Genomic DNA, 18,205 nt, shown 5'->3' on the forward strand with positions numbered 1-18,205 from the left:
CAGAATGCAGGCTGGGCTTTTGTTTTGAAGCCTGCATTTCTTACCCTAGAGTTCTGATTTCCAGTGAAACTGAAGATAAATTTGGATTTTATCATCTCAGTCACACACATTCATAAAAGATGGAAGCGGAGAACACATAGAGTTTTACATCATTTCTAGTTCATAACCACTTATTGGATTTAGTTTTTCAACACTGCATTTTCAAGTGCATCAAGCTTCAAAGGTATTACACAGCAGATCTTGCATAGCACATCCCCATGCGAGTGAAGAGCCTACTCCAAAAATTCACAGAATTGCAATTGTAAAGAAACATTTTGGTTTGTTTCATTAGATTCCAGCCTTTGACTCTAAATTATATTGTGCTCTTTTACGCTGTTTTTGTACAGAAATATCATGCTTCCAATGTGAACGCTTCTTGGAGCACAGCAGTGAGACCATGAGGAGTGGGTCACTGTGGCACCCTCTTTTAGAAACCAAGGATGTGGCATCTTTGAGCAGAGACAACTTCAATCTGGGGCACAGATCTGGAGGAAACCTGGTACGCAGTGGAAATTACGCTGGTGTTTAAGGAAGCCCATGCCCTAGAAAGGGAATCAATTCAGGCAAAGCACAGTGGCTGCATCTGGAGCAAACTGGAACTGCATGAGGTCCAGCAGTCTCTTTCATGACAACTCCTTCTTCCACATACACAGCACCTCCTGACACAGGTTAACGTTTAGCCTGTAAAAACTGCACTTGCTCATCCTTTGGATCCATTTTTGTTCTACTTAGCAAATTCAGTCAATTCCTTGCTGATGTTTCCTGAAAGTCCGAGATGAAGCTACAGATTCAGAAAAATACTGAAGCAGAGTCCAGCAAGAAAGATGGCAGCCAAAATTCAGGGTTTATGGGGTGGGTTTTTTCACCCTGTTATTCCAAAGAAAACTCTAAAAACATGCCAAGTCCACTTTGCAATGTAAGAAAAGTTTTTGCAGCAAATCTAAATTTTATATATAAAAGGATCTTTTTATTAAAAGAAAAAAAAGTCACTGGTTTAAACAGAGAATCAGAGTACTTTGACACTGTAATTTTGACAGGATATTAGAGAGGATTTTCCAAGTAGGTTTTGCAAAATCCCTTTGAAGTAAAGCTTTCTGCTTCTGGTCCTTGCATTACTGCTCATGGGAAGTATTGAAATTACTGCTTTCAAGATAAGGAGCCACGTCGCTGAGATCACAAAGTCCCTTCTCAGTGAGAAAAGCAAATGGTGCTGTTTTTCAAGTAAATCTAAAGAGATCAAGTTGGGTCAGCAGCACCGCCTACCCGTCTGTGAAGTCTGCTTTCCAAGTTTGATGGCTCCATTGTTACCATTTTCATGAGGATCTAAGGGTGGAATCTGACGACCTGAAACACAAGAGGAGACAATGAATTCAATTTTCCTCATGTAGTAAACACACACAGGTAGTAGAATGATTTAGCTTGCATAAGAATTCCATCTGTGAAACTTCACCAGAAGACAACTGTCTCTTGTATACCTTGAGTATTTTCCCTTGCATCCTGCTTATGAAAAGATTTTTACATTTAAAAATGTGTATGAAATGTCTGTTGTGAATGCACGAAGTACACTGAAATTATGTTATCCATGTATTTAAAAATATAGTTATCTTACACCTAAGAAAAATTCTCAGCTATCTCCTAATTGCACTTAAATGTGAAAGGTGCTAGTTTAACAAGATCTTGCCTGCCCTAAATCTGCATGGCATTTAGTCCTTGTGCATAAGTTTTACAAAGCACAGCAACTAAACACATGCTGCCTAAAATTGAAAAATGAATCTGTTCTCTTGATTGAATCCCTCCCTCCTTTCAGGGGTACCCACGCCTTTCCAGTTGACAGCTTTGATTACTTACCACCCCCTTCCCAACAACCTCTCCTGACTTCTTAATCATCTTATGAGGCAAGTATTTTAAGTGCTTTAAAGAATTTCAGCCATCACAGCAGAGCTAGAGATCTCTCCCAGGGGCAGAAGGCACTGCTCCAGCTCCCTTCTCTGTGTGCCCTTTTAGAACTGCTGCATCTTTGTCTAACTGGCTTCCTACACATGGACAACATACAATGTGCTTAATAATTAGAGTCATAAATGGAAGATAGTCCCAGGTCAAATCTATCTTCTGTGGGCCTGGCTCTTCCATTAAATGCAGCGTGCAATGTCTCCATCTTGGAGATGGAGAGTTTACAGTCATGGTAACATACTTTCTCATTACCTTGTAGATTTCCTGATGCTTTCTTTTCCTGAAGTTTAATCTACTTTCTGTGAATTACTCCTTGTTTTACTACTACCCACGTTACATAACAAGAGTTAAAATATTTAACATTTGTTATATGCCACTTTCAGGGAGCATAAAGTTCCTGTAAACAGCTCATCATAATCCAGGTGGATTTTACAGTTTAGATTTCTGCATCATTTGCTGCTTTTATTCACAGCTCTCTTTTGGCAAATGTTCTATGAATTACATACCTATGTTGAAGCCCGAGTCCTACAAATTACTTGTGGGTGCAGTTGTGGAAGGGTGAGTTTATAGCATTCAGGTACAATCCAATCCCAGTGAAATCAAACCGCAAAATTTCATCTGTAAAACTTGTCCCTAAATTACCTTTGGTCAAGTCCATCAAAATTTCACCTCTCTTAGTCAGTCTGAACAGGTACATTATACAACAAACAAAAGTGTGCCTTCTGAAGCAGATAATCTTGGCTGTTTGTACAACTGAATGAGAGGGGGAAAATTCCTCACATTACTAAGCTAAAGATAGTGTATTTGGTCCAACAGAGTGAGAAATGGGTATCTTGAGGGCTGAAGCACGCATAAGCACTGGCACTGCAATGCTGCACTCTACTGAGGTCACTAAAATACCAGCTTCGCACCCAGCTTACATTCTGTTTGGACTTCATGTTTGTAAGTGCCTTTCAAAGTAAAATTTAAAGCAGAATGAGTGGTTATAAACACAGCTCTCACACGCATCAGTTCTGCTGGCTTTGTTTGGAGACTAAAGAGAATCCACTAATTCTTAAAGCTCTAGAGAATAAGAATGTTCCAAGAAGGTAACACTATAGAGACCTGCAGAAAACTTCTGCATCAGGTACCTACTATTTCCAAAATGCTTTCAACTCAGTCCCAACTACAATAAAACCCCATCATCTGACCCAGAGCACAGTGTAGCTAAAAAAACTGGAATCTACAGGCACGGTTTCCATAACATACCATTAAGCAAATATTGTAAACATTTGGTTCTTCTAACAGCAAGTTTAGAAAAGGAGAGCTTTAACATGCAAACTAGCTTAACTTTTATTGTAGAAGTCCGCATTAAACAACTATATTGCCTCTCTTTTTTATTCAGTGTTTCGTATTACTTATGAGTTTCAACTCTTTTCTACAGTACTCTTGACGTGTATGCAAAGAAACATGCTAACTTATCTTTGGAACAAAAACGCCCCAGGCTTCAAGGTCAGCGAGCACTTTGTCCAGTTCAGACCAGGACATGATGTATGTCGGTAAGAATCACTTGATTTATTTCATTTCTCAAAACAATAAAACCACAGAGATACCAACTACAAATAATAAAGAGAAAAAAATCTCTAGACATAATATTTGCTGATTAGTTATTCTGCCCTTTGAACTTAAGTACTGTTTGTCATTAACTAGTCGTGTTTCTGTTGTTTGGACACCCCTTGAATTCAATATAAGGAAATAAACATTTAAACAGTCAAAACTTTTTTCAAGTTTGAGAGCATCTTTTGCAGTAGCTGACTTTTCTCTCTCTTACTTCTTTTATTACCAGATTTATTAAACCCTTAAGTCACTTTTAGTAACAAGACTTATCCCTGTCCAAGCAGCTTTTACCATCTGATGTGCTGTCGACAGGAGTAACACTCTTGGAGCATAAATTCAGTCTAACACCCAAGAACCAGCTCCATAGCAAATGATCCAGTGATTTTCACCAAGAGTCAGGGGAAGCAAACAACAGTAATCAGTCAGAAACCTGTCTGACTGATTATCTGTCCCTGGGCCTCCTTGACAGCTCAAGGAGTCTCACAGCAGACAGTGTAACAGAGAAAGGTTTAAGCAGCAGGAAAACACTGAAGGTGAGCAGTGAAATGCTGAGCCTGCATCTACACTTCCTGCTTCTAAAGCAGCTCAATCACTATTGCTACCTAGAAGTGCCGTGATCATCTGATCTTGTCATTCAGGTCTTGATAAATATAGCATCAATATTGCTGACACCAACTCAAATACAGCTGGCACTGAGTCAGGATCAACAGAGGTCATAAACTGAATTAATTCTAGACACTATATACACATTTAAAATGTCTATCTCACTGGCATACATGGTTCCAGAGCAATAAAAAAATACCCTTGTATTAAATAACCTACAGCATGGTTGTTATTAATAATTAATCAGTATTATTAAATAACATTAAATATTAATACTGTTAATAATCAGCATGTTATTTCTTTCATGCAGTTGATGTCAGGAAGGAGTAGTAGTGCTCTGACATCCAGCCCTGCAATTTTCCTGCTAAAGGAATAAAAAGATTAAGACAATTCTTCAAATTGAAAACTGCTCTGTTAAGATACAGACAACTCAAAAGGTCCATCAGAGATTGAACTCATCTGTTGTTTAACTTGAAGACGACAAACTAGACCACAAATAGTCTTTTCTCCATTTGGCAGAGCAGGACACAACTAGCCAGCTTGCCAAAGACCACCAGCAGCATGTCTTCAGATTCCAGGCAAAACAGTCAATTGCACAGAGAAAAACAGATGTGCATACGTTTACCTAAGAACTCTGCAGGTGAACTGGTTAAATGAGGAACTTAAGGATATGCTATTACTGAAACAGCATGAAAGTCCCATATGATACCCGATCCTGGTATTTCTATGGAGCAAGGCCAGCTGACTGCAATTTAAAAATTAGGTTTTGCCCTTGTTTTAATACCTGATCATATATTTTGGTTTCATTTCACTAATGTTCAGACCACGCTTTACAGATTTTGTGCAACAAAACTGTTTGTAACCATGCACCTCTACACATTTCCACAGAGGTGTTGGTGTCCTCCATGATCTCATTGTAGTAAACACACGATGGTGGGTAAAATAAGTATCACAAGAGATTGCCCAAATATAGGGTTACAGAAATTGTCATTCTTCTGAAGTGAACCATCCAGGTTAACAGGTGGGAAGCACTAAATTGATTGCATCTCCTCCTTTCTGGCATGTTTGAATTTGGCTGAGGCAGTCTAGCATGAAGGTCAGAGTCTTCTCCAATGCCTGGTAGAATTCCAACTCCTTCTACTGAATGTGAGATTTGCTGATGTAAAGAGATTAATCAGCACTGCGGGAGTTGCGGTTCTGAGGGTGCCAAAGGCAAAGAGATTGGGAAATGGGAGGGTGGGTCAAGAGATAAACAAAATGGGAAGGAAGAAAAATAAAAACTGGAGCAGGGAAGCCAAAGAGATGCAATGATTGGGTGACAGCTCAGTGAGCAGAACTTGAAGAAAGGCAGATGGGGACTGCTCTGCTGCAGCTGGAAGCAGGATGCATCATCACAGTAATAAAATCTGCTCTCTTTGTTCCTTTTGAATGCGATGCTCCAGTTACAAGCTGTGACATCCATTAGCTCAGAAAAATCAGGCTCAGAGTTGAGCTTTTTGCTTTAGGTTTAGGTTTGGTTTGGGATTTTTTGTGTGTGTACGTGTGTGGTTTTGTGTTGGTTTTTTGTTTGCTTGCTTGTTTGTTGTTTCATTGCGGGTTTTTTTAACATGAAACTAGTTTCATCATTGACCTCTACAAGACCGTGTGAAAGGCTGGAAACAGTCTGAAAGCTGAGCATAAAGGACAAAACCCACCACTGGCTACCATGCTGACAAAGGGACAGACAGAACAGTGCATTGAACAGATACACATTTAGGGTGAAAACAGATGTGATGTGATGTGATCAACCCAAGCTGGCACATCCAGACAATGAAGTCCAACTCCAAAAGAAGCACTATCTACTATCTAACGCAGCTACAACAATGCTGCTAAGGGTCAGAGGCAAGACATCATGGTGCTGCATGGTGGCTTTCTGCACATTTCCCCCATCTGTTCTCTCCCTGAAAAACCACATACAAATTAGTTTTTTAGGAGGCTGACGGAAGGGGAGATTTTCATTAGTTCAGGATGAGCAATCCATTTCACTCTGCCCCAGAGCAGCAGCCTGACTCCTCATGGCTCACCTCAGGAAAGGCAGGCTTCTTCAAGTATTTGTACAACAGCTATACAATGGCCAGAACCTCCTCCTACAATTGCTAGGTGTATCACAGCAAAGTGAGCCCCTGTGAAGCATTGCTCTTCATAAACCTCATTAATAAAGCACAGCCATCTGCGAAGGCATGGCAGAATGAAGCAGCCACATCTTAATCCAACAGTTTTGGCATGTGCATACAAGACTTTCTGCACCTGTAGGATTTAGTACAGTCACATATCTTACCTCCCCAAATACTTTTATCCTTCAAACCCAGTTTCAGCAATATTTCAAAAGTTCCCCATGACTCTCCCATGGGTTATAAAGCTTGGCCCACTGGTCAGTCTCTAGTTTCTTTTTCTCCCCATACGTGGCAGTGAAGCAGATTTCCCCAAATGACAGAGATGACCACTGTTTACTTCATGCTGTAAGTTTCCATGCAAGGTAACAAATACTTACAATAAAGGATATTGCATAACTAAACATAGGTAAGTTGCAATTGTTTTCATCCTCCTAATAGCATATCTAACAGCATCTCCAAGCAAGAAAATAAAGCAAAATTGTAGATAACCAACACTGAAATTCTTCCTAGGGGAAGCAGCAATACAACTAAATTTCTCTCATTTAATTAAAATCTGCTGGAAAAAAGAGAGAACATTTAAATCTTACATGCATCAAAGTACACAACAGAATTCTTAATGACTTTAATTACTAAGAGATGCAACCTTGATTTGATGTCCTGCCTGTAATTATGTTGGGGCTGGTTTGGTTTATTCACTAGTTTGTGTTAGAGAGCTCTCCTATGGTTGGAGAGAAACCCAGGACCTCACATACTTAACTTCAGGAGTAGTCCAAAGGCCAGTAAGTTTTGCTTCATTCATTAAAATTTGAAAGCAACAGGAGAGCTAGCCCTAGAACAGGCAGCATAAACTGTAAAGAGTATCATCTCAAACATAAATTAGGGCAATGTTTTTCCATCCTTCCACAGGCGAACACCCCCTACAAAAACTCAGTTATGACTTTGGGCTTCCTTAAAAATGGTGTGAATTTCTTTGTAACATCAATATACTTGCTTTTCTTCTTAGGCCTCTCCAAAGTAATTCACAGATAGCAAATCACAGGATAAAAACTACCATATTCATCACTCACAAAGCTTGAAAATTGTCCATCTGCAATTCCACCCATCCAAGTCCATCTAAATCAGCACAAACAACAAATGTCCACTGGAAAGGATCCCTCCCTGTTCCACAGACAGACATTCCACATATTCCATTCTAGTTTGTCCAGTATACAACTGGTTAAACTGTAAACTCTATAGATTGGCTTTAGGTTGGTTTTCGTTGGTTTTTTTTTTTTCCTAATCTCCTGGTATTTCTAGGAAACAAGTATTTGGGTTACATTAAATATTCAATATATGAGCTGCTGGCAAAGCATCAGAAAATCAATAGCTTCATACATTTATTAACTGAGCATTTACCACATGAAAGGATATATCCCGAGACAGAAACTCTCTGCTCTAATTAGGAAGCCTCATCTACAAAGAGCATTCTTATCTGGATTTTAAACATCATCCTGTCTCTCCTTCTCATAGTACTAGCATTGGTAAGACAGAGCACGCTAACAACTCTTTACACACTTTCCATGGAGCGATTCTGATAATCTTACTCCTCACTTCCCTCTCACCCTTGACAAAAGATGCTGAAATCCTTCAATTGTGGCCCCTTTGGTAGAACAACAATCTTCAACGTATTCAGACTCCAAAAAAATAACGCATGCCTGTCATTTACTTCTTTTTGTTTAAGCGTAAGTTTATTTCACATTTCACTTGGGTTAGGTGTTCTTCAGCAGTTCACTCATCCCACCGCCTGTTTACCTCTGGACCTACTGGCACAGACTGGTGTTAACCTGGGAGGTGCAGCCTTGGCTCTATCATTTACAGAGGATGGCTTTTATGTGATCTTCTCTTTCATATCTGGGGCATCTTTATGCTACGGTAACAGGCAATACACCCTGGCTAAAGAGAAGCAGCTGGGTGTGTATTAGACTTCAGTAAGGTAACTAAGGCTTATTTGAGTTCTTAAATGAATGGGTGTCTGAAAACTGCAAGGGTGTAATTGCCACTAAATGACAGTACACTTGGGACAGCTTGTTTAGTCATGGAAAACCAGCCAGTTATAATGGGTAAGTTGCCTTCCCAAACACAAGAGTAGTCAGCAGACCACAGCCCCACAACCAAGAAGGGGCAACACAGAAACAGTATGATCCCCTGCACAGGCACAGCTTTATACTGTATCATAATGCTATTGGATAAATACATTCCCAGCATTTTTGCTGCTGCTGAAGTACAAACCAGCGACAAGGAGCTGCTGTGTGTATGATACTTCTAAGGCTGGGAATAAAAAATTAGTAACATTTGGTCCTGTAGACACTCAGCTACTAAAAGAGAATTACTGGAACACATGAAAAAACATTATAGTAAAGCCCTTTTTATGTCAAAAACCTTTCAAGAAAGACACTGGGAAAAATTTAGATCAAGTGGGGAGTATACAAGTGTACTAAAAGTATTCTTTTCTTGTTTACAGGGAAGTCAAACCAGCCATGTGATGTTTCACAAACACAGCCAGCCTTCAGTCAGGCGCTGCTAAATGTAAGCAGAGTAAGTGTAGTGGCTTGCTATCTGAAATCACAGGGGTCCCAGAGACAGCCGGGAGCTGCATCCTACTATGCAGCTCAGAGAAAATTCTCCAGCACAGAGAACACCAACTTTGCTGACTCTTGCACTTAGCCTTCTTCCTCAGCCTTATCCACCTGAGTACACGGACTGCAGAGTCCTTCTCCTCACAGATTGGCCCCATCTTAAATCAGAAACTTTTACTTTCACATCCTGTATTTTCTTGAGAAGAGTTAAGGACAGCGGACTTGTGTTGAGACTGTGATTTAGACATCCCTAAAATCCTGAGAGAAACTTATCATAAAAAAATCTTTCAAAAATAGGGTACTATAATAACCCCAGAAATTAAGTGATCTCTCTATAATCTTTATAATTTTTCCAAGATTTATCTGATCGTCAGCAAAACATCCCAGTTCCCCTTTTATTTTCTGCCTTCTTTATATCATTACGTTGAGTAAGTTTTTTCCATTATATTATGTCACTCTGTTCACAACATTTTCTCTGAAAAACAGACAGTTGTAAGACACTTTAGGAAGGAAAATTAGTATGTTCAAATGCCCCAGGGAAAAGAAAAGCATAAGCAAGCAGGAGGTAAATTTTTTAGCTAAATTAAAATGCAGTCTTACCCTTTCTGTTTGGGATGTCAATTTCTAGAAGGTTTTTAATAGAGAAATTGTCCATGCACGTTGGAATATCCTTCTAAAATCCAGGCTGTAAAATAGACTACATGTACAGCCTACCTACAAGATCCAAGGTAAATGTAAGTTGCTGACTCTATTCAGAGACTGGGGAGCTTGAAGCTGAAGCTGACTGGGAAGCACGATGCCCTTCTACAGCAGCACAAGGAGAAGGGCATGTACTCTAGGGCAGTGTAAAAGCAAAAATAAAGCTGCAGCATGACTTCTAGGGCCCCACACAAACAAAATTGTTCAACGGGGTAGGAGACCTGGCCACAGAGGGACTTCATAGACTTGAGAAGGCAGGAACGCTGCCACCAACTTGGGCCATTTTTTTGAAATTGCACTGAAGTGGAATGGAACATCAGAAAGTTAACCATATCCTCTGTCCAGTCACAACCATACTAACTCATTTGCCTGACAGTTAAGCAGGTTTCCACTGTATTTCCATAAACATACACTACCAATTCTCTCCTTTCTCTCCACTGAGTACTTGATAAGGTGATGAGTACATCCGCTGAGACCAAATACTTCTATATATAGAAATAATTGCCTGTGGAATTAAGTGCACTTGCTTGGGTATCTAGTTCATACTAAACTTAATTTAGCTGATTCTCCTCGTCTATTATATCCATTATTAGGGACAGTGTACGCTGCCAGCTGCAGCACTGCCTATCAAAGGCAGAAACTAATTAACTAATTGCGTGGCAAGAATGAGTTCCTCTGCGGGAACATTCACAACCATCAGATGCAGACAAACTACCACACGGAAGAACCAGTTCCTCCAGGCAGCCATGTTACACACTCCTTTTTAAAGGATGTAAAAGAAAGGTAGGGTACTCTAGGAATATCGGTTCTCATCTACTGCTTCAAATACATCCCACACAAGCGAAGCAAACATTTGAACAGATCCTGTCTCAGGCAAAGTGGAGTAGATAATACGAGCTGACTGTGAACATGGGAAATGAAATAAACCTTTAAGAGAGGCTTTAGGGAAACAACGTTGAGTTTCTGGATGTGCTGTCTCCTAGGCCTCTGCAGGATTCATGGAGAGGAGGAACCACCAGTAGTGGAAGAGGAGTCATGGAGCTCTTAAAAAATCTCAATCCTTACAAGCCTGAGGATCCAGAGGAAGCAAACCAATGTCACTGCAATGTCTTTATCATTCCTATCATTTCTGAAAGGTTGTGGAGAGTAAGGGAGTTTCCCTATAACTGAAGAAAAGTGAATGTTATATCTGTCTTCAAAAAGGGCAGTAACAAGCCATGGATTTACAGCCTAGTTAACCTCATGTGGCTTCCTGGGAAAATCATGCAGCAAATCCTCTAAGAAACTGCTTCCGAGTACATGAAGGTGAAGAAGGTGACTGGAACCGGTCAGCATAGACTTCCAAAGGTAATCCATGTCCAATAAAAACAGTTGCCCTAAGTAAGAGTATGACTGGATCTGTGATTGAGGGAGAGCACTGGATGTTTTCTACGTTGAGTTTAGCAAGGCTTTCCATACTTCTTCTTACAGCATCCTGGTATATCCAAGTTGGGATATTATAGTCTAGACAGGAAGACTGTTAGCTGTGTGAAAACTGGCTGAATCATCAAACTTAAAGGCCAGTGGTTAACACTATGTATCTACCTGTAGGCCAGTTGGAAGTGGAATCCATGCTTAACTCCTTTTATCAGTGGCCTGAAAGAGGAGAATATATGCACCCACTTCAACCCTCAGATGATACCCAACTCAGAAGCACAGTTCAATACCCTTGAGGGCAGGGCTGCTGTTCAGAGCGCCTTAGGCTGGAGGGAAGAACGCACCAACAGGAGCCTTTACGTGGTTCAGAAAGGACAAATGACAAGCTCTGCTTGTGGGAAGGAAGAGCCCCTGGCTACGAGACAGGCTGGGGGCTGACTGCCCAGGAAGCAACTGCCAAAAAGGACCTGAGGGCAGCAATCTGAGCATGAGCCAGCAGTGCCCTGGCAGCAAAGATGGCCAGCAGCATCCTAAGTCATACCAACAAGAGCCAAGCCAGTAAATCAGGTGGTGTGGTTATCCACTTCCAGATATGGTCTAACGCAAAGCTGGGTAATGCATCTGGTTTGCGGCCCCATGATACAAGTAAAACGTGGACAAACTGGCACAGCTTCAGAGGGGGGCCAGCAAGACAGTCACAGGGCTGGAGCACTTGCCCTGTAAGGAGAGGCTGAGGAAACAGGGCCTGGCTGCAGTTCAGGCTGGAGACAAGATGGCTTTGGGGGACTGTAGAGCTGCCTCTCAGTATCTATGGGGAGGACTGCTAAGAAGACAGATTCAGGCTCTTTACTGAAGTGCATCTAGGACAATGAGTGATGGTGGCCATGAATTGAATCAGGAGAGGTTTGGACTTGATACACTGGCAAGATGCCACTGTGAGGACTATTTAAACACTGGAATCTGCCATGCAGAGAGGTTGTGGAACCTCTGCTCTCAGGCCGAGCCAGACAATGGCCCAAACCACCTGGTCTGGATTCACTATCAAGTCTGCTTTGAGTGGGAGGTTAGACTGAAGGTCTCCTAAGGTCTTTTCCAGCCTGTGAGGTCCTTCCCTCTTGCAGCCAGAGACCAAAAGTGGAACCCCTAGAAGGCAAACTGAACAAGATGTTTTTTCTTCTCCTCATGAGGAATGTCAGTCTCGTACCTTGTCTAAAAGACCTGGAGAGAAAACTTTATTTCTAAACAGATTCCACTGCAACAACTGTTTTATACTTATCACAGTCCTCCAGGCGCGTTTCTCAACATTTAAGTTTTTATCAACACAATGATAAGATCAACAGTATCAGGCTTGGTCTGAAACAGATGATGTGACCCAGGTCAGGATTTATATACAGATTTAGAAGGAATAGACTTAAACCATATCTGCTATTTACTACGCTTTGCTCTGGTGTATTCAATGTCATTCTTAGTTTACATCAGCATAAAATGCAGCCATACTACTCGCCCAGTGGATTTCTTGATGTCGTTGGGAAAGAAGCTTTTAGATTCAAAACAGACAGCTATTTTTCAAAAGGCCTCCAAGCAATCACAAGCAAATAAATAAATGGAGCATTTACTTACTTATTCCTTGAAAAAGTTCCTCAATGTTAACAGCATTCTTCGCGCTGGTTTCAACAACAATTGCTCCTATAGATTCTGCATATTCTTTGGCATCCTTCATAGGAACCTCCCTACCAAAAAAAAAACCAAACAAAACCACAACAAGTTTTCAAAAAATAATCAAACACAGCATAACCAGGAAAGCATCAGGATGTCCTTCCCTGCAAAAGCAGTACTATCATCTTTTTACGGCATCATTGTATCCAAATATCAACATTTCACTAATGACTGAGCTACAGTTTTCTTGGTCTTGCTGCTGAATCTATGCCTTGAAAACACGATACTTTAAATGATGACCCAATTTGGGTTTTTTTTTTTGTTTTTTTTTTTTTTTTAACTTGACCCTGATAAGAAAAGCATTAAAACACAAGAGAAAAGACACAGAACTGCTGATCCAGGCAGCAACCAGCACCATCCACACCAAGTGTTTTAAACAAGATAGAGTATGACCATTTTGGAAGAACGTGTGCCTAAGTATGTGCAAGCAGCAAGAAAACGAGAAATTCTGGAAGAAATACAAAAGCCACTGGTTGAGCACACTGGCAAGAACAATCTGGGAGCACCAGATTCACTGGGGGGTGGCCACCATTCTGTGCCATATCACCAAAGTGACCCCATCTTAAAATCACTGGTAGAACATCCTCATTCTGTAGCCATCACTTCGTATGTCAAAAGCTGGTAGTACAACTTCCTCCTAGTATGACTGCCTTGGGCTTTAACAGAAGGTATCTAGGTGGGAGCACAGCAACGCAAGTTCAACAATTAGTTTCTGAAGGCATGTATTTTAAATTAATCAGGTCTGCTGCTCATGGGAAATGTGCAGAGAGGCAGAATAATTGCCTGATTTATTACTAATAGTTTTCAAAAAATTAGCCTGCAAATCCAGCATCTGGATTCAGAGCTTCTTTCCATGACTTGCTATTGCAAAGACACGGGGAAAGCAGCATTCCCCTTAATAGTTCTAAAATGGCACTTTAGCCTTTATTATGAATGGTACCACCATCTGCGTGTGGCCCTGGAGATAGGAAAAAAGGAACATAACTATGTAACATAATATTTAAACAACAGTAAAGGATGAGATGTGAGAGCATAAGGTTATGTAATGAAGACTGTCAACTTGCTGTAATTTAGATTAGAAAGCAAACTTCAGGAATTGAGGAAATGGGTCAACAGCAGCAAGTGACCATATCCCAAGGAAGTATCACAAAACTTCTTAGCCTCCTCTGATGACATTTCTAAAGGAGGCCTATAAGAATCAATAGCACGTGGGCAATAAGCAACTGCCATCCAGTGCTGCCAGCACCAAGAAGGTTGCATACATCAAGTAGACTTAACATAATTTGGATGTCAACATTGCTAAGACACTACCTTGTCAAAAGGAAAAGCATAAATGCTTGAACTCTAAGCCTAGAGACAAACACATGCAAGATAGGGTGAAGAGAGAAGAAAGCAAGAACCATCAGTGGAGTGCAGAGACTGTGTTATTCCACGGCTACTGGGAAAGTTAGAGGATTACCTATTCTGAAAGATGCAAATTATTTCATATAATTATAGAATGGTTTGGGTTGGAAAGGACCTTCAGACCATCTAGTTCCAATCCCCTGCCATGCGCAGGGACACCTCACACTAAACCATGTTGCCCAAGGCCTTGTCCAACCTGGCCTTGAACACTGCCAGGGATGGAACAGCCACAGCTTCTCTGGGCAACCTGTTCCAGTGCCTCACCACTGTCATGGTAAAGAACTTCTTCCTTGTATCTCATCTAAATCTCCCCTGTTTAAGTTTGAACACATTATCCTTTCCAAATCATTCTATTGATTCAATCTCCCTTGAGAATTTTCTGAATAATTACTGAATAAAGAAATATTTTGGATCAGAGAGGAAAGATCTGAGCATGAAATTCTGCTGATCTTAACCAAGGATCTGGCAATTTTCAGTGAACACTAATTCTTAAGAATGAATGTGTGCCACATTTTGAGGGAAGTAAAACACTTCTTAGTCACTGTTATGACTACCAACTTTTATAATGCCCCAAAAGCATTTTGGACGCTTACAACATTTTAACACTGAAATCTCAGCTCCTGTCTTTGAAACTACTTTTTAACAACCTGTCAGAAGGACAGGACACGTATCAGAAGGAAAAGTCTATTACTATTACTTAAAAGTACCCACTCAACAGTACTAAAGTTGACAGTACTATTACAAAGATGAGGCTTTATACCAAACAAAATTGCCTGTCCCCCTGTAGAAATCACTTCAAAATGGAGAAGAAATTTACTTCAACAGAGTGCCAAGATCTGCTGATAGCCTAATTAACAACACTGAGAAAAGCAGCATGTCCCCTGAGTGTCCCAAATCCATCTTGGCAGCTCAGAACCAAATTTTAGATGCTAAATGAGCAGGGTAACATGGTCAATGATTATGAGAAACAGTGTCAGTCTTTTCCCAAAGGAAGATAAGCAGTTCTTATTGCTTCCGTTCATTCCTCCTTACATTATATCTCCTACAGTCACAGAGATGACAGAATCAAATCAACTTGAACCGGGTCAGCTTGTCCTCTTTTGCATCTATTCACATTGGTCTTAAAAGCAGCTGTCTCTCTGATAACCAGCAAAACATCTGCCAAAAGTTCTAAAAAACCAAAGCGAGATGCCAAAAATGCATACACACAGGAGCTTGCTCCTGTGTGCTCACATCATCTTATTTTTAATTTCTCTCTGCCCAAAGGCATACATATTTTCTCCTCATTGGGAACAATCTGATAAAGCGGTGACACATTTCACCTAAAATCATGTTTCCTGAAGTAAATTTGAAGACATAAAGCAGTCAGAGAACGCACACAGCTACATGTGTTGCATAAACAATCAGATTTCTGGAAGAACTGTGAAAACATATCACGTACAAGACAGTCTGCTCTCTATTTTTCCACCAAAATCTCTTTAGCTGGACATCACTGGATGACTTCAGAAAGAAAAATGGCTGGGGGATGCAGAAAGAATAATTCCATAAAAAAATAATCTCAAAACTATTCATAATTATGAGGAGAAAAAAGCCCCCTCCCTATAAATAAAATCAAAAAAAAAAAAAGAAGAAGAAGAGACATCAGTTCACAGAGTACCATGTGAGCACCAGAATATTTTGTGCATGGAAAAGCTGTACTGGCTGAACAGAAGCAAGAAACAGATGATCACCAATCAGTAAGCTAGTAGGGTTTGAGAATAACTTGGTGGGAAGATCACAGTCACTCTGTAAGGAACCCCACTATCCCCACAGCATTTCTGGGGTGCAGGGTTTTCTTCACGTCCCCAGGTTAACCTCCCACTGGTGGAACAGCATCTAAAAGCTTGCTGCCATGGTAAGTGCTACCAAAAGCAAGGGGAGGGCTGGTTATGGATTCACTTGCAATTGCTGCCATTTGTCACAATCTCCAAACTTATTGCCCTTGATGTAATCAGGCAATTGTACTCTGGGAACACTTAAGCAATAAATTTAAAGTGACTCTTGGGGCAACTGAAAACTCCTATTTGTGCTAACTGGTTTTTGGGTTTATTTTAATAAACATCCTTTTTTCCTGCTTCATGTTTCGAAAACCTTTCTTTTGTCTTATAGGACTCAGTTTCACCACGTTGACAAGCATCACGTACAAGATGCCAATATACCGCGTCCCTGATTCTTAGCACAACAGAAACCAGGAGTCTTCTAGCATCAGCGCTTGTTCAGGTCTTACAGCACACAGTGACTCACCGTTTGTGTTGGTTCATGGCTGATGGGGGCAGGGGTGAACAAAGAAAACAACCCCCCAAAAAAAAACCCCAAACACACAGGTGCAATCCCTGCATATGCCTTCATTAAATAAAGCACTGCATCACTTGAAATCATACATGTGCTTCAGGGCTCTGGTGAACTTGGACCAAAATAATGATTATAAAACAGGGGGATGTATTTGAACAACCATAGGAGCCTATAAGGTCCTAAAAGGAAAGCATCAAATATGGCCATTAAGTCTGTACTCATAGTTGAAGCAAGAAATAACAGTCATGGGCTGACACACAGGATCATTCCTGTACAGCAGAATGTGCTTCCGTTTCCAGAAAGGATAAATGCAAATCCAAAATAGAACTAACAAGCAGAAGAGTGACTCTAGCTTCACTCTTATGCCAAACAGCATCATTGCAGCTCTTCTGCAGGAGTGTGGATTCAACTGTCCCTTCTTTTACCCAGAAGGTTCTTTGCTTCATGCAGGTGAAGCAAGTTTTATTTGAAGTTATGCTTCTAAAAAACAAAAATACACTTTCTACATCCAGTATTATGGGACAGTTTCAGTTGTGGCAAAACACAGGTTCTCAGAGTTTCCCCGTGAATAATATTATTCTACCTCAGGCCCATCCTTCTAGCTCGACATGCTGGTTTTGCTCATTGCTTAATACATGCTCCACCTCTTAACATGAATGGAAAATAACAATAAAAAAGAGAATACTTCTCCATTCCAAATGGTTCAGAAGATTGCACAAATACACAGGAAGGGCAGTAAGAGAGGGATAAAAAAAGTATGTAATTCAAATTATGCTGCTGGCAAGTTTGTTAGGAAAGGCTCAAAACAGCTGACCAAAATTACATACTGTTGTAACGATGGTACGAATTGATTACCTGAAGGAAGCAAACAATATAGTTACTGCAATCAAAGCAAGAACAAAAATAATGTCTTACCTGATATCAGAAAGATCACATTTGTTTCCAGCAATGGCCATTACAATGTTTTCAGGACCATGCTCTTTTAGTTCTTTCACCCATTTCTTCAAAGTATGAAATGAATCCTAATTCAGAGAAGTAACAAATAAGCTAAAAGCCTATGCTCCATTGATGTATTTGCTTATTTTTTGAAGTTAGAGGAACACAGCTTTGACAGTATTAATGCAATAATAATTTTACAGATCACAAGACCAGAAAATTGCTGTATTTATGTAATCTGCTTTTCAAACTTTAGGTTATAAGACTTTCTCAAATTAATCTTGAACTTGGACACTTGCCCCTTTGCCCACCTCCCTCCCCCAAAAGCACTGAATGTTTTTCTGAGATTTTCGTTTTTGGCTAGTAGGCATTTCCTGCACTTTTAATGTGAGCTTCATTTATCTAAGTTCTGCCCAGTGAATTAACATCTCAACCACCGTCATATTTTCAGTAACGCCAAGGAAAGCTTTCACAGTGGCACCCCTCCCCTCCTCTTTTCTGAATCTGTGACCTGGTAACTCCCAATTTAATCATTATGAAACCAAAGAGACAGGTGAATACCCACATGGCTTTTTCCCTCCAAGTACAGAATTCAAACACTTTTTGCTGCTACCTTTTAATAGTAAATTTTCTATTTCCTTACATTAATGAACTAATAGCATTAAAATCACTGTTGCTCCTAGGTTGAAATTATTACTGAAGCTCAAAGTGAGCTGCCAGGTATATAATAAACCATTTTTTCCCCTT

General features: G+C 40.4%; 1 protein-coding gene across 1 annotated transcript in view; it reads right to left on the reverse strand.

Annotated features, from left to right (window-relative positions):
- Positions 1-1,285: 1,285 nt before the first annotated feature.
- Positions 1,286-18,205, reverse strand: part of RAB31 (RAB31, member RAS oncogene family) — a 46,290-nt gene continuing 29,370 nt past the window's right edge. The window contains exons 5-7 of the mRNA XM_010013741.1: positions 17,438-17,544; positions 12,692-12,801; positions 1,286-1,383 (exon numbers count right to left, since the gene is read on the reverse strand). Coding sequence (XP_010012043.1) covers positions 1,286-1,383; positions 12,692-12,801; positions 17,438-17,544 — 315 coding nt within the window. The remainder of the gene's footprint in view (positions 1,384-12,691; positions 12,802-17,437; positions 17,545-18,205) is intronic.

The sequence above is a fragment of the Nestor notabilis genome, unplaced genomic scaffold (assembly GCF_000696875.1).
Source record: "Nestor notabilis isolate BGI_N333 unplaced genomic scaffold, ASM69687v1 scaffold7294, whole genome shotgun sequence".
Lineage (NCBI taxonomy): Eukaryota > Metazoa > Chordata > Aves > Psittaciformes > Psittacidae > Nestor > Nestor notabilis.